General features: G+C 40.4%; 1 protein-coding gene and 1 non-coding gene across 3 annotated transcripts in view; both read right to left on the bottom strand.

Annotated features, from left to right (window-relative positions):
* Positions 1-4,317: 4,317 nt before the first annotated feature.
* AGK (acylglycerol kinase) overlaps positions 4,318-27,654 on the bottom strand; it is a 35,329-nt gene continuing 11,992 nt past the window's right edge. The window contains exons 2-15 of one of the 2 annotated variants that reach the window (XM_061444912.1): positions 26,215-26,294; positions 25,732-25,873; positions 24,873-24,948; positions 23,445-23,537; positions 22,464-22,496; positions 20,410-20,504; positions 18,297-18,366; positions 17,443-17,522; positions 15,339-15,396; positions 13,274-13,421; positions 12,065-12,162; positions 10,180-10,250; positions 5,595-5,679; positions 4,318-4,810 (exon numbers count right to left, since the gene is read on the bottom strand). In XM_061444912.1, coding sequence (XP_061300896.1) covers positions 4,673-4,810; positions 5,595-5,679; positions 10,180-10,250; positions 12,065-12,162; positions 13,274-13,421; positions 15,339-15,396; positions 17,443-17,522; positions 18,297-18,366; positions 20,410-20,504; positions 22,464-22,496; positions 23,445-23,537; positions 24,873-24,948; positions 25,732-25,760 — 1,074 coding nt within the window. In that variant the 5' untranslated portion in view covers positions 25,761-25,873; positions 26,215-26,294 and the 3' untranslated portion in view covers positions 4,318-4,672. The remainder of the gene's footprint in view (positions 4,811-5,594; positions 5,680-10,179; positions 10,251-12,064; positions 12,163-13,273; positions 13,422-15,338; positions 15,397-17,442; positions 17,523-18,296; positions 18,367-20,409; positions 20,505-22,463; positions 22,497-23,444; positions 23,538-24,872; positions 24,949-25,731; positions 25,874-26,214; positions 26,295-27,654) is intronic. The other variant, XM_061444911.1, reaches the window with a different exon arrangement.
* On the bottom strand, positions 8,023-8,094 carry TRNAG-UCC (transfer RNA glycine (anticodon UCC)). The gene has a single exon. It is a non-coding gene; the product is annotated as a tRNA-Gly (tRNA).

Genomic DNA, 27,654 nt, shown 5'->3' on the forward strand with positions numbered 1-27,654 from the left:
ACCTCTAGTATAAAAGTGAGCCACAGTCTCCATGTTTTTTTTCTAACCTCCACTTCAGTTGTAACATGCTGTCTGCAGTGAACATGAACATACATGAGGAAGTGTAGCTGTCACTTACTCGATTTCCCTCAGATACAAAAAAAAGGAACTGAAACTAGCAATTCTTCCTCTCACTTTCTTGAAGGTTTGCTACATAGTTGAGCTGTGGTCAGCTGTTAATGACTTTCCGTTCTCTTTGATGTCAGTCTTCTTTTGCTGAACTAACTAGAAACAAACCTTTGTCATTGAAATTTTACAGCCTTTGCAGCTGGAGGCTTTCTAACAACTTGCATTAGAGCACTCTGTTCACAAGCTGTCAGAACATCAGGTCTACTAGATAGCACTGCTAAGAGCTTAGAGAGCTGAGCAGAGTCTCATGAAATTACTATTTGACATTTATTAAACTTCTGCTTTCCCGAAACTAGGTCTTCAGCTGCTGGCAGGAGTGTGGGTGCAGAAACATCAAACCAAGCAGGTTATTGTAAAAGTAGCATTCATGCTACATCCTGTCTGGGTGGCTACAGCCTGTTTTGCTCTTCTTTGTAACACTGCTTCTCTACAGCCTCTCTTGGCAGGTGACCGCTATGAAAGTCAGGAAGTTGCCAGACAGAAAACAAGAAGATGATCTCTCTCTCCTCATCCTTCCTTGTTTAATTTGCTGCAGAACTTTCCACCTGCACTCTCCTTTTCTAACAGACACTGCTGTTGGTGCTGTCACATGTGGAAAAAAAATCCTTGATAAATGGGTACATAATACAAACAAATGGCTACAGCTTGGGACCTGATGGCTTGTTCAGCAGGCTGGTTTCGTCTGGAACCAATTTAATTGAATCTTACCTTTCCAGGAGATGACATAATTCGAGGTAGAACAGTTAAGTGCAGACATTTAAAATCCCCTCCTTGGCACTTAATACTTGCTCTTTTGAATACTAGCAGCTGGAAGGAAGGCAGTTACTGAGTGTATTTTGAATTAAAAGAGGCAGAAAAGCGTGGCATAAGGTAGGGTATAGCTTATTGCCATAAAATCTTCTTCTCCATACTTTGCCTTTACAGTGGTGCCTTCAGTTTCTGTGGTGTGAGGCCTCTGGTCAATTGCTTGTGATCAGAGCCCAGGTTGAATGGTGGTTACTGTAACCAGGTATATCCTGTGCCCTGGTAGACAGAACCTGGAATGTTCCTCTCTAACAAACACCCAAGGCATAGTATAGCCACTGCAGGTTCTCAGTTGGTACTCACTTGAGTTTAAACAGCAGAGCAAGAGCTTCATAACTGCATGTTAACTCAAGTTGCACTAGAAATGTATAATAAGAAGCAATGAATTATTACTACTTGTACTATCTCAATTGGAGCATAAAGCGTGAGAGAAATAAAAACTAGATTTTCAATCTGAACAAGGGATACCATATCAGACACTGAAAACATGCAAAAGTCTTCTCACTGCATGGTTAGGACAAGCTGCATAGAGCCAAGTACAACTAAGAACTAGAATGGATACTACGAGAAAGGCATTTTACTGAATTGAGTTTAGATTTGGCTTAGAGACTTCTTTTCTAGTATATATGAAGTAATTACTCCAATGTATGTTAGCGCCAATGCTCATGTCTGTCGCAGGAGATAAGCTCACCTATCCAGCATCGTTAAGGGTGGAAGAAAGTTCCATCACCTTTTCAAGAGAAAGCAGCTTACTCTACAGCATATTCTGTAAAGCAGTTACTGTGATACTGCTTCCAGTTTTAAAAACTGCCAAATTTAATGGGCAAAAGGTAGGAGTAGTTAATGGCCTTCCTGGGGACAGGCTATACAAGGGACAGGCATGTTTTGCTTCAAGACATAGAAAGGCAGCGGTTTCTGGAATCGTAGAGCAAGAGCACTCTGTCCTAATGCAGCAGTCTAGGTACAAAGCATGCACACTAACCCAAATTCTCTCATCCTAGCTGTTACTTCTAAGTAAGTTGATTGTTGTCTCTATCCCTGCCTACTGATTATGTTATCTTCTAACATAAATGTCTTTTGCAAGGGACTGGGATGTACTGACTTAACAGAATGATATATCTGTCTAAAACAGAGGGTGTTAAATGCCTGTGGGTCAGGATTTCATGTCCTGGTTAATGCAACATGCCATTCAAATGGGAGTGTTTAATTGTGGTTAAAATAAACAGGTGCCTTGGGCTGTCCATCCTTAAGTTGTTATCCTGCCTTTTTATTTATGTTACAGTATTCAAAGCCCTTCTAGAATGGACTGTAAGTTGAAGCCAGGATAAGCATTTTCAAGAGTGGGACCTAGGATTCTACTCGTCCTTCCTGTCTTGGAGTTTATACGATGTTTGTCTTGCTGTCAGACAGAAACATGAGAACTGAGCCCTTTTCTCAGCACTGCAGATAGCAGGTTCAGACCCTGATTATTTTATTTAATGCTTGCCTCACAAACCCCCCTCTCAATGTTGCAATTCAGAGGTCTAGAACCACCTCACAGTGGAAGGCCTTTGAACTATAGAGGAGGGGGGAAAAAAATGACTTGAATGGTATTTATACAAGCCACTCAACCTATGCTGACCTGAATATTTAATTATCAGCCTGCGTCTCAGATGATCTTTAGTACTTTAACATCAGTTAACTGGTATTTTAACAATACCAGTTCTGAAGGGAGCTCTCGGTTATCCTCAAGCAAGGAATCAGCATTGCAGTGGGAGCCATGCGTCTGATACTGTGGAAGAGAATTAGTTGTTTTCCCTGTAAAATGGTAGAGATGAACCAGAAGCTAGTTCTTACCATCTCACCTCTTGCAGCAGGCTGGTTGTAGTTATAACAGTTCTGATGTTGTCTGCATCTTGCAGATGTGTGGCTGCTTCAATAGGGCTGTGGCTGTGAGGAGAAACTGCTTACTAAAATATGGGTATTTTTTAATACAATTAAAGTGTATGTTTTTGAAATGGCTGCTGCCTTTCTGTCCTGCCACTTGAGAGAAATAAAACCAACATTGCTGATTTTATTAGAGAAGCATCAGCTTGAGGAAAACTTCAGTAAGGTGAGAACTGCCTCTGACTCTGAAGGAGTCAGTGGCTGCAGAGCAATCTTCCAAGTGTCTCTGTCGCACAGCCAACATACTCCTTGGAGAGTGACCCAGGGGGTCCACTGAGCACCCTTAACTGCTGCAGATCGAAAGACAGCACAACTTGGGCCCTATCACCAGCATAACTATTAAAAAGAACTAGCAGGCTTCTTCTATCCTATTAGATCTTAAGAAAGGGATGAGTGCTTGCCCAGTAGCTGAAGTAACTAGTTTTTCTGCCATACAGCCAAGGGTAGGACAGCATTCAGTTTGGTTTCAGCATCCTGTGGAAAAAACAACCCTATCTCCCCTTGCAAAGCATTTTTCCTTCAGCAAGTCTCCAGCAGAGGATGCTGCTGCAGCATCCAGGATGCAGTCTAACAAAGCTGCAATTCACTAATGGCCTTATTTTGATTACAGCAAAGAATCAACAGATGAAGTTAGACTAGATCGCAGCGTAACACAGGGACTACGTACAAGCAACAGTCACATCAGAAAAGTAAGAACCCTTTTTTTTTTTCTTCCAGTAAGCAAAGCAGAATCATGTAAACTTGTGAATTGTAATAAAATGAGCAACAGATAACCTTGCCTAAGTCAATAATGTTTCAGCAGTTAAAGCAAAGCTATAAACAAAAACTTGGAAAAGCAACAAAACTAATTACAGTACTGAGGCTCAAGGGGATGTAGATTGTGTAAGAAATGGTGAGCACTGTTTACATTAGAGAATAGCAACCAGACACAATGAACAATAGAAGTTATTTGGATGCCCTTATTTGTGTTATTCAACTATGGGAATAAAAAGAATACTTACAAAAAACCCAGACTCATTTGGCTTGTTAAAACATGTGCTTGATACAGCTTTGGGTCAATGATGACATTTTCCAATTTCCTGCTCTGTAATGTACCTGAACTTGAACAAAGGAATAGATTTCTACTATATTATTAACTGGAACGCTGTGCTGTTGTATCTGGCAAGATGGAAGAAAAATAACGTATCTTACCCAGGTACATATAGGACTTTTTTAACTTCCTCTGAAGCTTTGAATCCCCGATCAATTTCCAGTTTATTTTGTGACAGAGCAGATAACCGTTTTAATGTAGCAACTCCAATGTTCCATAGACTTCCTTAGTATTACTATCCAAAAATAATTTTTTTCCAAGATCCATGGTTTTGCAAGGTTTATACATAGGTAACTAAAGTAGACTTCACCTCCTAAAACAAGGACAAGTGTGCTTTCATTTTACTTTTAATATACAATCGCATTAAAGCAGTAGCATCTGGCACACAGCACTCAGCCTGCAGTGCTGTAAGTGACTGCTGATGGCTTCTCTGGGGAAAAAAAAAAAAAAAAGCTATCAAATTAACATGCATTTCTCAGAATTTTCATTTGCATTTTTTACCCCTCTGAGACCAGCCAAATCAGCTGCTTCCAATGGAAATGCCTCCCACATAAAAATAGCCAAATGGCTATATAGACAAATAGACTTATTAGTCTGGTGGGGGTAATCAAGTTAGCAAGGTCTTGTGTGCCTTGAAGAGACCCCAATAAGACTGGTAAACACTGGCCCCTTTGACATGAATTCTCATTGTACTGCTGCACGGAGCGTCTGCTCTCTCATTCTGGGATCACAGATGAACCGGAGTTTCCGGGGTAATAGCTTCACCTCCACAGGCATAGCTTCATACTCCTCGTTATCAATGCCAAAGGATCCCTCAGTGCCCTGTGTATAGATAACAGTGTGAGCAGGGTTAAACATCAAACACATTATTGCAGCAATGCTGTAATGCTGATACCTGGTTTTACTGATCAACTCAGCTGAATAACTATCTAAGTCTTAACACCAAGATGACCCCCTCCCTATGCCTTCCAGCCCGTTTGGTCCCAACAACGCAGTGAGGGCTATTCTTCACATAACAGATTCAGAATCTGTTGCCTCACTTAGTTGCTAACGGGTGGTAATTAAATGCTAGGGAGCCTTAATGACCCACATTGTTTATACTGAAGGATTCTTTGCTATTGGAATCACAATTATATGCACTTAGATCTTGGTCTGCCAGTGGTGACACAAGCTAATCTGCAGAAGTGCCTGTTAAATAACTCCTATTAAACCCAAGTTACAAACATCTTTTGGTATTCTTTTACTATATCGATCTGAATGTGAGATGCAAAGTAATTCATGGCTCAGGAATTACTCAGCAGTAGAATTTTCGTGTTTTCTTTAATGCTGATAAAGTCACCAATGATTAAAACTATTTGTCAAAAATGGCAGGTTGACTTTACCTAAGAACAAATCTGGTGACTGCTTGGCATGCACTTGACTCAGACCACTGGGAAATTCCAGTATGTGTCTCCTGGCTAGAGACTTAGATGCTGCACTGAGGAACCGACTGTCTTACTGGCAGTGTAATCAACCTTCCAGATCTGGAGTAGGGATTTCCTTATGTGTAGCATCAACTAGTATGATGAAATAACGGGACAGTTTTCCAGCTCGCTCAGCTTCTCACCTCTGGAAGTTGCAAGATGCATCTGCTGGCTTGGATGCACTGACTCCCTTCAGGGCACATATGTGGATCATGCATCTTTTGACTTCTGTTCAAACCAAAAGAGAGGTGATGTTAGGAGATGTTTCTCTTGGAAACAGCCATCTTTAGGAATCACATGTCACTGTGGGTTGGTAAATCTGCGCATCTGGTAAATTTGGAGGTTATGTGTATATACAAATATTTGTGGGTTTAAATGTGAGAAAGGAAAATAGACATTCCCTATTCTGCTGCAGTCAATACATATCGGTATGCACTGACAGCCTCCAACCCACTTCTGCTCTGAGGCTCACTGAATATATTTGAACACAGTTTTGTATATTTGAACATACAGCACAGTTTGCATTCCTCACTTAAATGCTGAACTCTGCAATTCCTGCAGTGACTATCAACTCCTCATATCCCATGCAGCCACATGACTTACCAGCAACCTAAACAACCCTAAGCCAAAAAACCCAGATAGAATTATAGTTAAACTGAACCACTAAATTACCATCTAAACCCCAAAGAACCCTCATCTCACATCAACACCAGTCAGCATAACATTTCTTATGAGCTGCTTTTATATTATTCCATGTGAAGAACCCCCCAGAAAAATCATCATTTTATACATCCCAAATGATCTATCTGGTTTTGTCTTTGTCTCTTCTGGTACCTGTGAAATTCTTATTTAAGTACTATACTTAGAGAAGTGCTACTCTTCCATTTCTGTAGATGTCAAATTGAAGCGCAAAGGCAGATGCCTGTCTTAGAAAGCTGGTGGTGCAAGTGCCACATGGTCTTTTTGAAGACTTAAGTTGCTGTCCTGTCACTGGACAAACTGTTAGAGATCAATGTGTGCTGCTGCAGAGTAAGCACAAGCTCTTGGGTATGCTGACCTACCTCCGGCCTCCTGACTGAAAACACACATAACCTTTTGGCTGACCTTTGACAAAGGGGACACCACACCCCAGGCAGTAACCCTTCAGTTTGGGTCCCTCTCCCAAAACACAGCAGCAAACAAGTAGTACCAGAGGGGACAGCAGAGGTACAGCATTAATACATCACAGCTCTCAAGCACTCTCAATACACCAAGCTACCTATGCCCTGAGGAATGCAAGCACCCCTTAAAGAAACAACATGAGAAGAGAGGGTTGAAGCAAGAGGTGATAAACAAAGATGAAGGAAGAAAGGTTAAGATACCAAAGGAAAGGGCAGAGAAGGACAGAAGCCGGATTAAGCGTGGAAAATTTGGTTTTAATCAAATACATATATAGTAAAAGATTAATGAGTGAATATGAGGGAATTAAACATCCTCCTGGCAGTATAAATTATAAATCATTGATGGCATGCAATACTGTCAGTTTATACAGTGCTGTACAAACAAGCAGCAAGATTCCCCACATAAAGTTTAACCTACTCAAAGTTTAACAAACAAGGTCTTTCATATTGCACTTTGATGAGCAAGTAGATGGGTTTGATTCACGAGGGTAAGTAAGGCTCTATACATATGCAATTATAGAGTCAAGGTAAGCTCAAAACCACAAGACATGGAATTAAAGATCAGCCAAAGGTAGAAGCAAGCAGATACAACTCCACTTGCAGTGATTGCCTCTAGTGACTCAGTACAGAAGGATCAGAAATAATTTCCATTTGATTCTTTTATTTCCATTTGATCCTTTACTATGAGGGTGGTGACACTGGAACAGGCTGCCCAGGGAAGTTGTGGCTGCCCCATCCTTGGCGGTGTTCATGGCTTTTTTTGCTGAGCAGCTTTCCAGTCACTCTTCTACCAGCCTGTAGCACTGCATGGGGTTGTTGTGGCCCAGGTGCAGGACCTAGCACTTCACCTTGCTGAACCTCATACCATTGGCCACAGCCCATCAATCCAGCCTGTGCAGATCCCTCTGCAGAACCTTCCTACCTTCCAGCAGATCAACACTCCCAGACAACTTGGTGTCATCCACAGATTTACTGAGGGTGCACTCGATCCCCTCATCCAGATCATCAGTGAAGTTATTAAACAACACTGGCCCTAACACTGAGCCCTGAGGGACACCTAATGACCGGTTGCCAGCTAGATGTGACATTTACAACCACTCTTTGGGCTCAGCCATCCAGCCAGTTTCCAACACAGTGAAGAACACATCTATCCAGGCCATGAGCAGCCAGTTTCTCCAAGAAGACACTGTGGGAGACAGTGTCAAATACGTTATCAAAGTCCAAACAGACAATGTCCACAGCCTTGCCTTCATCAACCATGCAGGTCACGCTGTCATAGAAGATCAGGTTGGTCAAGCAGGACCTGCCCTTTATGAACCCATGCTGACTGGGCCTGATCACCCCGTTTTCCTGCATGTGCTTTATGATCTCAGCTAGGATGATGTAATTCAGTGGAAAAAGAACAGAACTCTGCGTTGGCCGGGAATCGAACCCGGGTCAACTGCTTGGAAGGCAGCTATGCTAACCACTATACCACCAACGCTTCACATTACCTGTTCTTCCCCCACCTTATCTTAAACATCAGCTCCACCCTTTCTGCAGATGCTCTTGTTCACACAAACCTCATCCACAGCCAGAGGGCACTTCTATACACCTGAGATGATCTACTTTCTCTGAAATCCAACAGTAATTGCTCTCCAGCACTCTGATGCATCCCCCCCACACACACACACTGCACAGTAGTTTCCGGCTGGATATGTTGTTTCCTCTCTCTGATCATCAGTTCTGCTCAGCTCGTGTCAGTGCCCTCTTCAATATGAAAAAAAAATACCCTCAATATCTGCACTGATAAGGCATTTTTCCTAAAAACCTTGCCACCCCCCCCAAATTCTGTTGGAGTTTATGCATTCTAAAGAAGAAAAAATAAAGAGCTTCTTCAAACATTTCCAAAGACAAACTTGGTGCTAAGCAATGGGAAACCTTTCACAATGGGCTTGATTCAAACCCAGCTGCCCAAGGGCATTGTGTGGTGAAGAGCATTTCTGAACACCCCAATTTCACCTTGCAAAAACAGGGTGAATTCTGACCCCTCTCTGTAGGACTAACCAGTCCCTCCTGCTGCTCCTCTACCCCATACACTACTCTTTCTTTGTTATCAACACACTTTTGGATACTTTAATCAAAAGAGCTTGTTTCTTTGAACTTTGCTTGAACAGCAGCTCAAAGCCTTTGGTACTGCCTCTAATTAGCTCCAGCCAACAGGGCACATTAACCCTCAGCAGAGGCTTTTTTCTGCATGACAGTGCACTTCCAGCCAGAAAATGTGACATACTACTGCATGAAGCATGCCCAGCCCACACAGGAGACATTCTTTATAGTAGGTGTACACTCAAATACTCCTCCCTTAAGTCCCACAGATTCATCCACATCCCAGCATAGCACCTCCTTTGCCTCCCCTCCTTTAAGAAGCCAGATTCCTGTTGCTGTTAATGGGAAATCTCCTTTCCTTCTCTGGCCTTCAAAACAAAAATTTCAGTTCCAAGTAACCTATGGTCCACATGGCTCACGCAATTTAGAAGCAGTTGCATGTGGTAACATGACCTATTGGATATGCGTAGCTCAGAAGATCCTATACCCACTGAGGCTCATGGGATGCTCAGTAAGAAGCCTGCTGTTGCTATCAACATCATATACAGGACATAATGCAGGAATTATCAGGGGGATGACAAGTAAAACTGTGTTGAAATCTCCATTGATTTCACTAGATGGAGCTCTAGGATTAGAAAACGGTATTAGTAAATAAAAAAGTAACATGCAAAAGAGCACTCTAATTTAGTCGGAAAATCTGGTGCTGGCAAAAACTGCACTGAAGATGCAATGTATTTGCTACGGGGACTGTACAGAGAAGCTTGAAAAAGCAGCTCATATTTGTATTCAGTGAGAGCAGGGGGAACAAGTGCACTATGAGATAACATCCAAGCCCAAAGGTAGCAATACGTTTGCTTTTTCTTTCTCTACATTCTACCACTTCATACCTGCAGCCTTCTTACTCCACATACAAGCAGTACCAATATATTCGCTTAAAGTCCCTGTTGAAATTCATCTTTCAAAAGTTCTTCCAGCTCAGACCTAATTTCTCATCAGGGTTAAGAATCAAGGGAGCTCTTCACTTAGAAGCAGGGTCTATCTAATCAAGGTTCAAAATTCTGGGCACCACTGGTACAAACACATGAGCTCTGTGACCCGACTTTCAATCCACTGAGCAGCTAAGGCTGAAGGATGCTGGGGATAAGTCTCTGTGGCTTTCTATAAAACTTGGTTATGACAGTATTATCCAAGTACCACTGATCAATAGCAACGGGGAAAAAGATTAAAGGTATATCAAACTCAGAAGCGAGGAAGAACCAAGGCAGACTTCTCTGCCTTGTTTCCAGAAAGAAAAAGTAGTAAGAATTTTGAAGAACATACTCAGTAATCCCTACGAAGCATCACTGATGGGTGTCCTTTGTAGTCCTCTGCTTCTGAATTTTGCAGCACAAGATTAGAGGAAAAACAGCACACTTCCTAGAATTAGTGTTCCAAGTCATACAGAGATAGTGTCATCTTTTTGCAGCCTTCCCATACTCACCCTCTGCTTACAAACTGCCCTTTGCTGACAGTATCCGCTTCAATGCAAATATCCATGAAGTCTTCTGTGCGCTGTGCAAAGAAAACACTTTCAGAAATCAAGCAGTTAACATTTCAAAGTACCACACCCATGATACTGCAATATGTTCACACAATGCCCAGTCCTTTGTCCCAAAAGGAGGCAGAAGATGCATTTTATGCTTTTTTCCATTCTCGAGATTTGGGTTATAAATTGTAAGTAGTCATTTCTCATTGATGACTATTCAAAAATAAATACCACAAGTGAAATGATTCACACATTTGGTTTCTTGTTACACTTCACACTTATTAAAGACAGTAATTAGCACATCACTTGGGTTAACTTATGTTCACAAAGATTTCTAATCAATGGGTCTTTCATGAATTTAAGCCATAGTACAATGATGCAACATTTAGCCACCAAACACTTCAGTAAGAGAATTTTAAACAATGTAAATTGGAAGTCAAAGTGTTCTTGATATCATTCCTTGAAACTCCTTACTTAGCTTCTTTTCTATTTACAACCTGTCCTTAAGCCAAGTATACAGTAATGCTTTTGCCAGGAAAGCAACTCAGATTAAGATACTATTCATTTTTTATTTATTTCAACACTTCTGTCCTGGAAAAAGTCCTAGTGCAGATACAATCAAATGACAGAAGTAAGGGTAAATGCATCTATTAGCAGAATTTGTTTTATTTCTCTGCTGTATCTGCAGAGGTAGTCTTGGCACTGCCTGAGCTGCACCTGTATGCCTTTACCAGCTTCTCTTCAACAGGGCAGCCTAATAATGAATCTGAGGTGAGACAGAGACAGGAGTCTGACAATACTCAGCAGACATGCCCTGGTATTGATTAGAAAGCTGTTGTTCAGCTTAGATGGCTACAGGGACAATGGCTTCACAAGCGGAAGTTAAAAGGAGTCCACATCTGTAGAAAAAAAGATGCAGCATCAAGATATTTCCAGCCCTAGAAACAGAAAAGTACAACGCCCCTAACATAAACTTGTCCATTTCTCTAGGATATGCAAGAGAACCCCACACCACTTATTTGTTCAATACCAGTATTTAAGGTTATCTTGAAGGCATAAAAGAAAAATAAAAGGATGTAAGGGCTAGTCTGTGGCAATAGGATACTCCCCCTTTTCTTGGCAGGCCTGTTTTTACTTCACATCACTGACTCCACTCCAAGTCAGTGACCAAAACTGTTGTGTTGAAGTGCCATCTAGAAAACACTGCAAAACCCAATACTAATCTCTGTCTAGCTTCTACCATTACTAACATATTTGTGATCCAAATCATAAGCCACTGATGAAGAAACTAAAATTTACGTGGTACATTCTAAGAGAAAACAGGAGGACATTTTAAGATTTGCCTGGGTTTTTTTGTCTGATCCTACAAAGACAATGTATCAATATAACACAAATTTTCAGGTTCCTAAAGACACAGAATTCTGAGCAAGAAACATGCTTCAGTAAGTTCAGCATCTCCTGTTAATGTGGGTGCAGTGGCAGTGGCTTCCTGCAGCCATGAGGAAGACATGAAGAGCAGCTCACCATTACGGGACCACTGTGTTAGCATTTTCCAGTAAAACTAAAGACTGATACCTATCCAAATAGCTTTCACAGCAACCTAAGCTTCTGTTTGGATAGTGGAACCTCCTTGTTGTGTAATTCTTCCATCTCCATTTTACACGGGTCTCCAGTGCTTTTTCACTGACTCTGAAACTCACCCATTTCTGGATTCAGTCCCGGGCCCCTCCTGCATGTGGTAGTAAGTTTTGTTTACGTAGACACAAGAATGGTACTTTAGTAAGAAAGGAAAGCTGTGTGGGAAGGCAGCACCTGGAATCCAGTTATACTATGGTCTTACTGTCAGATCAAGCTGCCTGTTCCGAGTTGCAATGGAAAGCTCAACAGTGGACAACTTCAGCTCTTCCCAGTCCTCCAGGGCTACCTCCTGGGGGATTTCTGCGAATCAAGAAAAGAAGGTATCATTAAGTGGAATTTAATTACACAGATCATTATTTCACTGCTATGAAGCATGAAACATCAATGCCAGCTGCAAAAAATCACTCTGACCCATTGTGACCGCTACTGTTGTTTCTTTCAGACGTCAAAGCCTTTAAAAAACGAGCTTGGGAGTACTGAAGGAGAGAAAAAAAAAATACCCCCAGCATTCACACAGCAGTAGAAAAGAATATTAATCACATTATACAGCAGCTCTGTGAGTCCTTATGGCACGGGATTAACCCAGGTCTCCTGGACTAGTATTGTGAGAACATTTAGAAAACACATGAAGTGCTGCTAAGAAAATCAAACAGAATACAATATCCAGGATGCTGTGGTAACATATATTTTCTATGGGAGGAAACTCCACGGTTCAGTTCTCATATATGGGTCACTTAGCCCATGCTTCCATCTAAATCACCTCTGCTAGCCAAGAAGGAGTGAGAAGGACTTTGCATCACACCAGATTATGCAAAATACACAGTCCTTTTCCTTCAGCAGACTGCTGCACTCACTGCCTAGCTGGAAACCCAACCCAAGAGAGGCTGCCAGAGCACACAGAAGAAAATTTATGGTACAGGAAGAAATGTGAAGACACTTAAGGCTTCTGCATGGCCCAAGTTTCATTGTTCTATTTTAAGAAACATTTGTTGCTCTGTGTCTGCAACTCCCTCACCTTGGAAAACAAGGGCTGCTTCTCTCTCAACAGCTGACTAAGAAGTCATTCTGTGGGAGGAAGATTTCAAGAAGCTCACTCATAAGTGCCAAGTATCACCTGTGGAGGCTTCCATAGCAATGACAAGCAACTGTGAGCCTAGGAAACACCCTGGGTTCTTTACAAATGCACTTTTCTTTATGAGACCAGAAGCAGTGGCAGGACCTACTCTGCTCTGCTCCATTTCTGGCAGATAACACTGTAACTATCTTGAAAAAGTCACAGTTTTAAATAATAATAACCACAACAAGTATAAAAACGAGAAAGCAGAAAAGTAAAGCATAAACCCTTCCTCTTCTGATCTATTAAAAGAGTAAAGCCTGCCTTTAAGTTTATGCCCAACTACACACACCTCACCTTTTGAAGGAGAGGACCAGTATAACTGAAGTCGTCTGTAAAGCCTCACATACAAAGGAGGTCTGGACGGTTTTTCCTCTGGCTCTTCTGGAGGTCTCTCAGTTGGACCCAGATACATGAGAGCAGCCTGATGCTTCTGAGGCCATTCCTTGGATTTACATGGGAAGAAAAGACAGAAGATAAAGGGCCTTTTATTTAGAACCTACCTGTTTATTCTTCTTAGTCCTTTAGCCTATTTATTCTGTGTTCCCAAGTACGCCTGCAGAGGTACCCAGATCCCACCACTGCCTCAAGCCTACCCCATGCCTCTCCAGCCTTCAGATTCATTCATGAGATGACATTTTTTGCAGCTTAGAAATATTACCCACAGTTCCCAAGTCTACTAATCTATTCCTTCACCACACAGAAGGAATTTTACAGAGACGTATTTTCTCTGTAAGCAGAAGGTAAAGGGATGTTTTTCTTGCTGCTGATGTTTGGCAGGGTAACACAGCTGCTGCTAACTGGAGGGAACAACCAAAACGGGCAAAGTCAACATTAATGTTTGAAAGCACAGTTGGTTTCTGCATGGCACAAGGCAACCTCAAAGAGAACTACACAGTGGGGTCTAGTGCAAACAAATATTACAGTGCTGTGTGCAGCCAAGGGGCACTAAAACCTGGCAGGCCTTTGTTCTCCAACAACTCAAACAATCAAAATCTGACCTTACAGTCAGGTGCTTATAGACAGCAATACAACACATCTTAAGGCAAGTCAGGTGAGCTTTATAAAGCATCTGGGGTGGGGGGGGGGAGGGGAGGTAACACATTATTCTCTGTGATATTTCAGATTCTCATGCCAGAAACTGATGGGCTTAGCTCCAAAAATACTTCCAGGTGCTGACAAAGTTTATTTCCTCCCATCTTGTTTTAAAAATGACTTCTGAAATGCTCAAAACACAGGCCTTATGGAGGGAAAAGTATGATTGTTTTTTAAATGTAGATACTAAAACAACACAGCCAAGAGCCCACATGTACTCAATACAATTGTTTTTCTACACACAGAACTTTGGAAGTAGTTTTGGATCATATAGTACAGGTTGTTAAGCGAATTTACCTCACACCTCTGAGAGCAATAAGAGACTCCCCTATCATACTCACATAATAAACAGTACAAACAGAGGCTGTATCAGTAGGGCAATACACAAATGATAAGTTTTAATGATTAAAGGGAAAAGCAGCATAACAATGTCCCTACCAATATCAGGGTTGAGCACTTTGCTCTTATACTGTTTTCGGCTACAGGTCAACCTGTTTCAAAGGACAGCCACAGCAAAACCAGAAAAGATGAAGTGCACAGCAGCAAAGACAAAAAAATGTCTTTAATGGATGCATTACAATCTAACTCCCCTTTACAGAAGTTTCCTATAAAGGAAGCACTGGCACTATCACAGACAGCACGGCTGGACTGCACAGTCTGATCTACCATCCCAGCTCCTGGGTATTTCCACAGCCTTTCATGAGGCTCCTTATATGTTCAGAAACCAGGAAAAGCATGTGAATGAAAATGCCTCACCTTTCACGCAGGTCAAATTTTAATCCTTCCAGGACCAATTTTAAGCAATAGAGAAGTTGAGATATAAGCTATTAATCCTCATGTTCACTTTACTACACATGAAAGCCTGATTATCAACATGCATGAGCAGTCTAATTATAGACACTTCTGCCAGACTAATAAATCAGAATGAAATGTTATCATAAGAAAGGCTGTTGAGAAAGGTGAGAGAGAGCACTTAATGGTTATCTTCACCACCACTACTGCTCTCCAGTTTCAAAGGTGGCTACTGGCTCCCCCTGGTGATCTTGCAGCAACAGATCCTACAGTAAAGAAATTATTTAAGTATTCCTCCTCTCCTTCATCTCTTCAGAAGTCTGTCAGTTGGTAAGTTTTTAACAAGTTGAATTTCACTCCCATTTTATATTGTTACCATAATCCTTCCCAAAAACTTGCAGATAAACTATAAAAAGCATAGTCAGCCTTTCCATTTCCCAAATACAAAACCACTTTCCTAGTAATTACTTTTTACCTTAAGTGCACTGAAAAAGTGAGCTGCTTTGGTTTTCAGAGGCCCAAGGTACCAGTACCTGAAATAAGGAACATAAATACTACCTTAGAATATCCAGGGGTTGATACTGGGAAACGGATTAATCTTGCATGAAGTCAGATCACACAGACTCGTTTGCCTCTGAAGTTAGCACTCCCCTACCACCTTTAGCTTTGCAATACTGTAAGATGTTATTTCGTATCACCAACAGCTTAGCAGCGCCACCCCTTTCCCAAGTTACAGATCAGCAAAATGCAGTATACAATCTTCACTACAGGCAGCATGACATCTCACTAGCAGAATTTTACCTAGTTACATGATACAATTGGGAATGATTTAAAGGTCTGCGGTCTAACTGCTGGTGGAATGCATCTCCACAATATGCAATAAAGAATGAGGCTAGAGGAAACAAACAAACAAAAATCAACAGCTTCAGTGAAAAAAGAACAGAGCCAGCAAATATTGATTTTGATCTGAGAATCCCTTGGGACAAATGAATGCTTTACAAAATAAAAATCCTGCCAGCCTTACAGCATTGTATAGAATCTAAAGATGTGACTATATTTAGACAGGCTTGGCACACATTTTGATCACTGTCTTCCACCAAAGAAGGTCAACAAAGCACATTAAACACCATCAGCTCAAGAGTACTGCACATCTAAGTATACTATTAATTACTAAGGCAGGCAACTGTCACACCCCTCCCATCAAGCTATGAAATTGTCTGTAAACTAATAAAACCTCAAAAACATAAACCAGTGGCATGTCTGCACCAGGACAGTGCTTAGCAGAGGGACAGTCAGACAGATTTCTGGAGCTGTGTCTTATGGGTTAACACCCTATGTAATAGGTGCCTTCTTTTCAGAGTAAGATAAATTGTACTGGAACACACCAATGTTTATTTAGCCCAATAACCCATCTCTTTATGGGCACCAAAAGCAGAAGTATAAAAAACAGGACAAGTACATATGGTTCGTGTCCCAGGCACACTCTGAGCACCCATTCATTTGTGCCTGAAGTGCTTTTCCAACTGGGCACGTCTTCTGTATTTGAAAATTCTTGGAGAAAATGAGGTTTGAGGATGTTCATGATGCCCCACATGCAAAAGGTGCTGTCATGCCTCCAGCACCAAAGCCAAAGGACTCTTATGAAAGGGAACTACTGCAGGAAAAGATGTGAAGACTGACAGTAGGCAAAAGCAGGGTATGGTCAAAAAAGCTGTGAGAGGGAAGAGAAGTGCACTTCCTTATTCTTGGGGCTGTAATTAGCAGGAGAGCCTGCAGCACAACTAAGTCGGCACCTACACAGGCTACCAAGAACGTCTCTTGCCTCCCATGAACAAACACGCTGACCATTTACTCTCCCCACCCCACATTACCTCACAAACCTACTGCCAGGTCTGGTACCTCTTGCTTTCAGACAAAGGTAGCTCATTCACAAAACACATGATACTGCTGCATGGAAGAGGCATGTGCTGCAAATCCTCCTTAACAGTTTGAGAAGTGAATGCTTTAGCCCTGCTGCTCCTACACCAGATAATGTTAGTCATTTGATACACAGACAGTGGCATATTAAATGTCCATTTGGAGAAAGCCCAACAATTATTAGTTTAGCATTCAGAGAACAGTCATCAGACGGCACAGTTCATGCCATTTCTGGCAGGAACTGAAAGGCATTTCTACTGCATCTGATGTCCCTTGTTGGAATTGAGTTACAGAGTCTGTGTGCATCTTTTTACTGGCCGCTGATGAAAAACAATGACCAATTACTTTACTTAGACTTTACTCAAGGGAGAGCTTTTTCCACTTATGCAATCTGTATAAAGTTTCAGAAGTGGGCACCACAAGGCAAGCAGAAAGTAAATACTTAAAAGAACAGGATAGCACCAAAGAAGGCTTTATTTCAAATGACAAAAAAGCTGAAATATCTTACACGCCCATGTGTGTAATGCAAGACCTAATACAAGTGAGTGCCTCTGCCTGTCAAATGCCTACACTCAAAAATGACTTCTTTATGAGAGGAGGTATGTCTTTTTAGGCAGCAGGTGCTAAAAAAGGTACAGTTTCAAAACCCAGCATTTTCTTACTTGCTAGCTTTAACTCCTGCATCTCTGTAAGATCCCCATCTTAAACCAGTCACTGCAAAGACAGGCTGTTCCTTTTCTCCCTGTAAAGAAATACAAACATCGCAAAACGGCTTTCTCTTGTTTCCACCTGTTTTTCACAGCCAGAAAAAAAAATTCTCTATAAAACCTGATTTATGATTAATCCCAAAACCAAAATTTCACAGAACAGGTATGATAAGTAGCTAAGAGCAATAAAGCTAAGCAGAATTTAAGCATTATACATTCTGTCTGGTCCCAGAGAGGAACAGAAGATTTGAAGTTTTGAACAGGCTGATTTGAGTTTGACTGCACACCCAGCAATAGCCATGTGACTTTGCGGATACTGTCAGCCAAAAGCAAGAAGCTGTACACAGTGACACTAAGTTCTTCCTGCAGAAGTGTCCATTTACAAAATAACAGAAAAATAATGTTCAGAAACCATACAGGCATAGTTAAAGGCTGGTGTTTTTTTTTTTATATTTTTCAGTTTGTAAAAGAAAGCTATTAACTTCACAATACATATGAATGCATTAAATCAGCTCAGACAGCTATTGTTATCTCCCACCATTTCTACAGAAATACCAGTGTTATTAAGTTTTGTATTCATCAATACTGCCCGTCCCTCAAGAAAAGATTTTTCAGGCATTCTAGTGTTTTCTCCAGTTTAGACTATCTGACGTCATTGCATACAGTGGAGAAATTATTGCCATCAGAACTGCTAATATCATAAACCAAAATTCATGACAGCATTACAGAGGAAAAGCAGTCCACCTAAACAGAACACAGAACAGGAAAATTTCAGGCACACTGGGTGCCAAACGAGCAGATGCTTTTACCTTGATTTGCAACACATCAAGTGGAATTGTCTCTCCCTTCAAAATGGCCAATGTAGCATTAGTAATATGTCTGGCAAAACAAACAGGAAAGAAGCAAAGGAAAACAATCAGGAAGGAAAAGAGTAAGCTTTAAAATTACACTTTTTGTTCAGCAAACCCCCCTACAAGTTCATGTGGGTCTTTTTTTGCAGCAATCACAACAACTCCAGAGAAAGAACTCTGGCAAAGAACTTCCATGAAATCAGACAGCAAACTGGGTGGCTGCAACACATGATGAACAGCAAAAAACCTGAAAAGCAAAAGGAAATTCTCCACCTAAGCTTTTCAGAAATTCCTCCTTCTTCAGCTAATGTGGCACATCATGCTAACTCGTGTTATCTGCCATTTTGGATACTTACCACACTCAGGACCCGAACAATGGCTTTATTTTACTGATGGCAAGTATGATAACCTGGGAGACAATGGTCATGAGACCAGTATCATGTATTTGGGATTGAATTGCCTGAGTATGTTAATTCATTTTGAAGTTTTAATCAACATAAATCTACCTATCAGCAGCACCCATATGGTTTTTGTCTCCGTAAGTTGCAGACCAAAGCTAAGACACTTTCTCATTTCAAGTCATAAAGCATGGTACTAAAGATTTTGTAACTACAAGTTTATAAAGAAGTCTATGTCCAGACTTTTGAGGCATTAACTTCATTAAAACCCCTTCCTTGTTTTCAAAGTTCAGTAAAATTTAAATTCCATCTTGCACACATTTCCAATGTCTCAGCTGGACAGGGGCAAAAACCACAAAGAAACCAAAACCCCAAACCAAACCAAAACAAAGCAGTTTTCAGATCCAATCTCATATCCCTGTGAATTAGCCAAATTTGCCCTTATTTCATCAGGATTAGAATACTAAGGCAGAGGAGGAAGCTGTTCTTCCCTCAATTCTTCTTTTCTCCTAGCTCTTGAGTTTCTGCAAGACCTCTACAATTCCTACACTCCAAAGGTAAGATAATGCTGAAAGAACCAAAGCCCAAGTATTTATTGTCAAGATCTCACTTCTGCACTTAAGTCAGAATTTGTTACTGGTGTGGATTGTTAAGCAGTCTGTTGACTGAATTCCTTTCAACTTCACCAACAACTTCACTGTGCAGTCTGACCTGCACAGTTCATTACCTTGGGACAAGGAGATCATTAATTTCAAACTTTAGAACCCAAACATAAATTATTATTTTAATATTAGCTGCTGATTACAGGCTCGTCCATCTTGCTGAGCTTCAAAGCAGGGTTTTACATGTGATGGATACCAGCAGGGTTCCACAAAGAAGAATGTTAATGGGAGAACCAGAGTGAACAGACTTCAGGAACAAGGAGAAATACATTCATTAATATGGGAGGAAAGAAAAGGAAAACTTGAAACGAAGTGTGGGGAAAAGAAAGATTAGAAGACTGGCCTTTTTACTTTAGAAGTGGACAAAATAATCTTGTAACAAACCAAAATGCAGGCTGCAATTACTGCCAGACTGGCTCACGCCCAGTAGGATACTGCCAGATTGGCTCATACCCATAGGGTGCTCATAGAGAAGATTCAGGTTGCTGCAGAGTTGCCAGTATCAGTCCCATCGGAGGGATGGGCAAGAAACCCTGAAAAAATCAGTAATGGGATCCAGCCTTTCCCATGAAGGTATTTCTGTATGCCTTACTTTGCAGGCACTAAATAGGTTATATGCAGACCAGTTTCTAGAATCCTCAAACTAGAGAAAGAATGGAAAAAGGACTTCTTTTTGTTTTGTTTTGTCATATCCTTGTCATATCCTTTCTGACTATTCCTAAGAGGCTTGATCTTTTTAACATTTTTTTTCAATCTGAGTATCACACAGTCACATATAAACTAGCCACAGCAGATTATTTAATGTTCTCATAATACATACATTTCATTCTTTTTAGTCAGTTTTTGGAAGTCCTTAACTCAGGCAAGTCCAGAGAATTATCAGGCTCTGCCCAGAGACTGTCAATCTCTATGTAACATAGAAGAAAAAGCGAAGTATCAAGCTACCAAGGAGCACTGCTCCTTGAAAACAAACAAACAAAAAGCCCCCTTTCAGAAACATGTAATACTTACTCAACTTGGTTTGCGTTCTCAGGGTAGAGCGTGTGGCTTAGGGTGCTGGTCTTTCCAAGAGGTATGAATCCTATGGGAATCTTACTGAAGGCAGCCTGGACACATGAGGAGAGCAAATTAACATTTGCATAAGCTGAACAAAGCTTCCTGTGTGGAGATCACAGCTGTGTCTGGTATCAGCCTGTTGGCACTCCACAGCCAGGCGCTTCCTTAAATGAGGCAGTAATACGTAATGACTCAGAACATGGCATCTGAATCTGTGAACCCACCACTGCCAACTGGGTACAAAGGAGCTCTCTGTAACCATTAAGAGCATTGTTACATGCAGGTTGGCAGCCACGTCCTAACTAGTGCATGGATTCTGTCAGCAATCTTTCTTAATACTGACAGTGGCATCTCAAGCTCTGAAACTCATTTACCATTGCAGAAATCCCCCTCTGATGGAATAACCTTGCATGGCAAAGAGATTTTCCCAGTTAAGGAAAGGAAATTAACTGATTCCTCAGGCATCCAAATCATGAAGCAGCAGAAGGTCTAATTTTCGGAAGTCATTGACCATGTTATTTTTCTGTACCATAGTTCAACAAAAGACCTTGTTGAAGGATCAACTTATTATACTATACCTCATAATAAGCTGTGTTTCTTGAAGCGTGTCAGCAAATCAATGTAAACTACCATATATCACAATGTACCATCTCCCTCCTGGGCACTGCTGCTAGCAGCATGATGATACTGCAAATCTGCACTGACTAAGTGATACCCCCCTCACTTCATGCTCACCCTTGCTATCTCTGTGTCACCTGCAAGTCTTCACACATCTCAAACACCCTTCTCTCATTTTCTTCAGAATAGTTTTACAGTGTGCAGATGAAAGGATGGCTGCAGCTCATGCAGTCATGCTCTGCTCCCCTGGCTGCTAGGAACAGTGTTTTAATACATTTGCACAGGCTTTTCTTATCCAGGCAACAGCAGCATGACATACCCAAGCCAAAAGGGAAGCAGAGCCAGAGTGAGGGGGCTGAACTGCAGATCCCTACTCCGAGGACAGACTGATACGAAGGACAAGAAGAACTTCCTGGCCAAAGACATAAAGTTACACAGTGGCAATACTGCAACACAGTATTCCACCAGAAATAGTGCCAGCTGCAGAATTTTCTACTCTATGGCAAATCAACCCAAGGTCCACCAAGAAAAGTCAGAAAATAAAGATGAAAAACTAGCCAGTAAAGCCTCAAGAACTTTTCTTCCAGATCTTTAGATTACAGAAGTCTTAGGAGCCAACTATAATAATAATAAATTTAAAAAATTGATGTCTCAGAATTGATATAGCCAGCTCCCCTTTAAACAGTCTGGCTTGGCTGCAGAGTTTTTCTTGTCACATTCAAACAAAGCAACTGCCTAAACAGATACAATTCTAGCTGCCAAGGATATCATCATAATCTTGTCTGGATCATTTAATTGAGTTTTTGCCAGCTCCTGCCAGAAGGTTTTGGGAACAATGATTCCCTTCTTTCCTCAATAACACTGTCCTCCCTCTTAAAAAAGAAAAATCTCATTTCCATTTGGAATGATCCACCTTGAGAGGTTAAAATTTGCTTTTTGCAGCCATCTGCATAGGTAGATATTCACCCCTTGAAAAAAATAGCAAAACAATCATAAGGCAATAGGAGCATGGCCATAACTGAATTCTGTTTCAAGCCTGTACAAGAAAAACATGTACTTTCGCCCAGTGCTTCTGCCAAACAAAGCAGCACACACAGCTGGTCCATGGGTCTTTGAAAGTTGTGCAGTTGGCTTCTCCATAGACCCTAGTCTGATGCTGGAAACCTCCCAAAGCTGTGGCTTGGGAGCCATTGCACTCCCCCAGAAAGGGAATGAAGAACAATGGGCAGAATTGCAGGACACTGACATGGCTGATTTACTACCCAGCAAGCTGGCTCCAGATAAGTAAGCAACCTATCTGTAGGAGACAGCTGAGGCCAAAAGATCAAAGTGGATGCACATGACACTTCCTCTAATAAATAAATAACATTTTTAAAATGACACTTGCTCACCTCATCTGCTCTGCGCAGAAGTCCAGTTATGACCTGAAAAACATGCAAAATGCTCTGCTCTGAGAATTCTGGTTTTTAGTTACAGCAGAAAGCTCTAAAATTCATTAACCATTTGGAAAAGACTTAAGCAGCAGCTTCTCTTTTATGGAAGGTACTACAGTTGCTTAGATGGGAAAGGAGGCACGTTCAATGTATGAACATGGTAGAAACAGGGTTCTGAATACACAGGAGTATATATGCTGGTACCACAACCAATGCCAGTGTAAATGTTTAAACACTGAACAGTGCTCTGCATAATACAAAAATTAGCACTGGTCAATTCTAAGGCCAGGAGAAACTTGCAGATATATTCTAACCATTTTCTCTTAAGGCTACTGCATTTCATTTATCCATTGCCTTATGAAATCAGTAGTCACCACCCCAGGAAATGCTTTCATAAAATACAGCCTTCATTGAAAAATAGAGTATCCCCCAGCCCTCCCTGGAAAATAGAGTATCCCAGTTTGTTCCTGTCATTCATTCTCTTGACAACAGGCATTTATTAGATACATACCATGCTTTGTCATCAATCCCTGGTAATTTTCATATTATTTGATTCCCACTTAGCAAAACACACATTCCTCTTGGGAAGTACAGACAGGAATGAATGTTGAAAATTAAACCATTACAGCTACATTGCACAGAAAGAAAAAGTCTTACACAGAAACCATATGTCCCCAAATAATTTTCTCATTCTATAATACAATTCTGGAAGATATTTATGTCACATACTCTTTTTGCCCCCACTCCCATCATCACTTTTAGACTAGTAACAATTGGCAGAGTTGCTCCCAGAAAACTGTAATATTGGCTGAAAACACAAACGGCAAAATGGACAAATCTCTAGTAATACTTCTTATGATACTGCTACATTAAACAGACTCAGTCTTCTCACCCTCAGCCTAGGATTCTCAACAAACCAGGACAAAGCTCTTGCAGTACCTCTTGTACCGTGCCATCTCCTCCTGCAATAATGATGAGATCTGTGTTTTCCATCAATTCCAGCAGCTTTTTTGCTTGTCCCTCATAATCAGTCTGAAGAAACAGAAATCCAAACATGAGAACTCAAGTGACTATTTCTAGGATTTCTTTTCTATAGGAAAAAGAAAAGAATCATCTATCCATTTGCTTAATAGTTATTCTCATATAGGCACACAATACTGTACATTACTTGCAATCACTGAAATTTCTTCAATTTATAAAACAAGTCTGCTGCCTAATACAATATGTGCAAGCATATAAAGACTAAATGAAACATCAGAGTAAATCTCATTGAATAGAGCTAGAATATTGAAGCCATAATCTTATTTCCAGGTAGTTTTGCATTGCAACAAAAACAGAAGCAAATGATGCTCTAGCAGCCAAAGTGCTCAAGTGTGTCTCCTGAAACACAACACAAGCTACATAAAACGCTGCTTCCCAACAGCAAGCTGTTGACAAGGGGCTTAGCAATAAAGAGTACACTGACTTTTGAAACCATCCAAAACATTTTCTGCAAGATCAATGTTTTTTACAGGGATATCTCAGCCCCAGTTACCAGCCCCACTCTGCTTTGCTAACTTGTAGGTCTGAAGTTGCAAAGCATCAGGTTTAAGTCTTGCAAAATAATTTTTTCTCTTAGGATTAGGTTATGTATTTTCAATGATCAGAGAAAGGCACTAATAAAACCAGCATTTTAACACTAAACCTTGTGAAAAAGATTCCAAGACTGAAAGGTACATATTAGAGTACTTCACTGCTAGGACACAGCAACTGTTAAACAATCCACATATCACAGCCTCAAAAACCTGCAAAAACATCAGAATCCTTCATGTTTACTTGTTTTTCTTTTTTTCAAAAGAAAACCTCCCTGCTAATTCACACCATTTAGAGCTCAGTGATCTGCCTTCATGATGAAATGCCAAATTATTTGGGGATACACTGAGATATTTTCAGTGTAAAAACAGAAGGTTATTTTTAATTATTCTGAACAGGTCTACTGCACACCAAAGTTCCTCGCTTCTGAATTCTGCAAGTTCAGGCAGAATGGACAATTTCAACAGTGATGGGCACGTACCATTAGCCAGCACAAGTATTTAGAGAGTTTTCTCTCAAACATGAATTATAGAAGGGCTGCTTTAGACTGACAGATAAGCACGTGTACTGCTTTAGCTGAAAATTAAAAACTCAGTACACAGTTTGTAAATTATCTGTGAATTAAAAAGAAAAATATTAAGTACCAGCTTAATAACTCAGTATTTATTTCTTCCCACAAGATGTCTAGAGGACAACTGAGAACTTCAAATGAATACAGAATTTAATTTCAATGCGTCAAGAGAAGAAAGCAGAGCAGACAATATATCAATATAAGCAAAACCTATCATTTCTTACCTTAACTACAGTTACATCCAAGCCAGATAAGTGCAAAATTGGAGCAGCATTTGCTTCAAAAAGGTTTCTGGCTTTGCTAGAAATAACAGAGTAAAAAACATTCCATTAGTCTGGTAGCTAAAAAAAAATTAAAAAGGAAAGAAACAAATTAATAAGAACACAAAATCTACTTAAAAACGAGCATATAATCTACACAATCAGTCACTCAACCTGCCAGTCAGGAAAGATGAGATTTCATTTGGTTCAAATGTATTACATTTCTAGACTCATCACTCAGATGTCAGGTTTTTATTGCAGTTTTAATAAATGCAGAAGAGGTTATCTAGCTTTCTCCAAAAATAATATAAAAAAAAAAAACAAACAAAACAAAATCTCCAGAAACTTATTAGAAAATTAATGCCTTCCAGAGCACCAAGCTTTAAAACCACAAAGAAAGCTCATTGTAGGTTTTCAGAAACATTTTTTAAAAAACATTTACTATTAAATATTGTAAGTTTAGAAGCAAAATCTTATGTGACCTTGTTTTGTTAAAGGACTGATACATTTTCTGCCTGTAATTGCATAATAAACCAATTATGCCATTAACTATAAATTGCTTACAAGCAAACATGAGTCTAGAAGTCAGAGACTTAATTTATTAACAATTTGCATTTTCTAGTCATGAGTTTTGAACAAAAGCACGTAAGTCCAAGCACTTCCATGTAAGATATATTATTCCTTTCATATTATTACTACCAACTTCCTGCCTCTCCCACAAGATGCAACCGATATGAAGCTTAGCTGATCAGCAGAAACAGACACACAGCATATCCAAGATTACTGTTTTTCTGCTAATGAGCATGCAAAAATAGCAGCCGACCTCTTCCAGAAGTCTTGCTCTGAGCCCATATTTAGCCTCTCAGTTTGTGGACACAACCCTTTTCAAGGACAGGTTCCCAAAGAAGTAAGGGCACTGCTGGCTGACTTCAACTCTCGAAGCAATCAAGGTCATCTCTTTACTTCTATAGTTTTTGAGGCCGGAAATGCATCACATACAGAAGTTTGGAAGGAATACGAGACAATTCCACACATGAAGGAATGACAAAGGCCGAAACACAGAATAAAAGAAAAATTAAATATATACATAGGTTTAGAAATCACTCTTTCACCTCAAGCATCTAGTTCTATTTCTCATCCCAATATTTTCAGTGAAATAAAGTTTGGCATATTTACATAGCACCAGCTTGGCATCAGAGGGAGGTAAAAATGAGCTCAAAAATCTGGCTGGCTTTTAAAGTGCATGGCAGAACAAAAATACAGAAAGAGGGCCTCATGTATGAGTGTAGGGAACAGGGAATTTTACCCTTTGCAAGCTGCCGGGTTGAGGAACACTGTTGCTTTCTTCAATGGCATACTGGAAGGGATCAGCTGGTTGCCAAAAACCTAAGCAAGAGAAGAAGAGCAGAGTTCAGTTTATCTTTAAAGCACATTGGTAAATCATTTCAAAAGAATGCATCTCTACAAACACGAATGGGCTTTCAAGCCTCATGCCATTCAAACAACTTCCATCTTTAGCCATTGTACAGGTCTCCACTTCAAAGACCTGCCCTCTTATCAACAGCTCACACCACTGTCACAAGTACTCTTCATTTTATAAATCCACCAACATTTTGTTTGTGTCAACCTCTGGTTTTCTGCCATGGGCACAGATCCAGGGAGCTATCCTTGACTTGAAGGTTACTTGATTCTCCTTCCTTATGTAATTCTCATACACCTGCCTGACACCTTCTTTCTGCATCTTTTTCCACTTTTGTACTTCACTTCTTCGATCTCTTCTGCTCATTTTTGTATTTTCTATGCTTAAGTTTCTGAAGATAAGAAAGACAATTACCAGAGAAAGCAAACCCCTTTCAAGTCACCTAAAGTCATCCTCACCTCTACACTAAAACTGGTTTTGAGTGCAATGATGACAACATATTCAGCAGCAGCACCCAGAAGCCCCAGAAAAAAAGTAGGAACAGAAGACTACTGCGCTGAACATAAGACACAGGCAACTGTCCCTGTTTTTTTTTTGTTTATCTTGAAAATTAATCCCCCTAGCAGGAATTTTTATTTTGAAGAAGATGGACACTGTACCCAATGTTAGCTGTTTAAATTTCTAATCCATTCCACTTGCCAACTTTGCTTAGGAAACCTCAACGAAAAGAAGCACAAAGCTGGCCGTGTTGCTTAAAACATTCACATTTCTTCTTCAAGACAAAAAAAGGATGAGAGAAGGTGCCGAGAGAAAAGGAATCTTCAAAGAAAGGGAAACAAATCAGTAACTCTTAACCTTTACTCAAAAATAGATCAACTTCTTTTACTGCAATTATTAGGCAGGCATTGGGAAATATAGGGGTCCCGTCTAGCCCATTACAGTTGTTAGAAACAACTAATTATTTGTCTGTGGGGGACAATGTGCTGTATTTGCTTGCTTTAAACAGCCTAACAAGACTCATAAAGAATTTATGAGTAATGACATAATCACCTCTTTATGTAAGGTACTTAGACATTTATGTTACATACAGGGGCATTGCTCCAGCAAATGCTGATTTTTAAGACAGGAAATAAAAAAATAATGCAACATTCTAGAAATCCTTTTTTTTATTTTCTTTTTCAGAACACAATATAAGGAAAGACAACTTAATGCCAAGCATTCAAAATGGTTATTAAATCTATATATGAAGGTGTAATTTAGGAAAGTCAATGTCTTTTTCACTTCCTTGTCAAATGCACACTTCCAGGTATTGTATTCTGGACTTTT

This window comes from Pezoporus flaviventris, unplaced genomic scaffold (assembly GCF_033815535.1).
Source record: "Pezoporus flaviventris isolate CSIRO_AGI_PZ_B2104156 unplaced genomic scaffold, CSIRO_AGI_Pfla_v1 ptg000002l, whole genome shotgun sequence".
Lineage (NCBI taxonomy): Eukaryota > Metazoa > Chordata > Aves > Psittaciformes > Psittacidae > Pezoporus > Pezoporus flaviventris.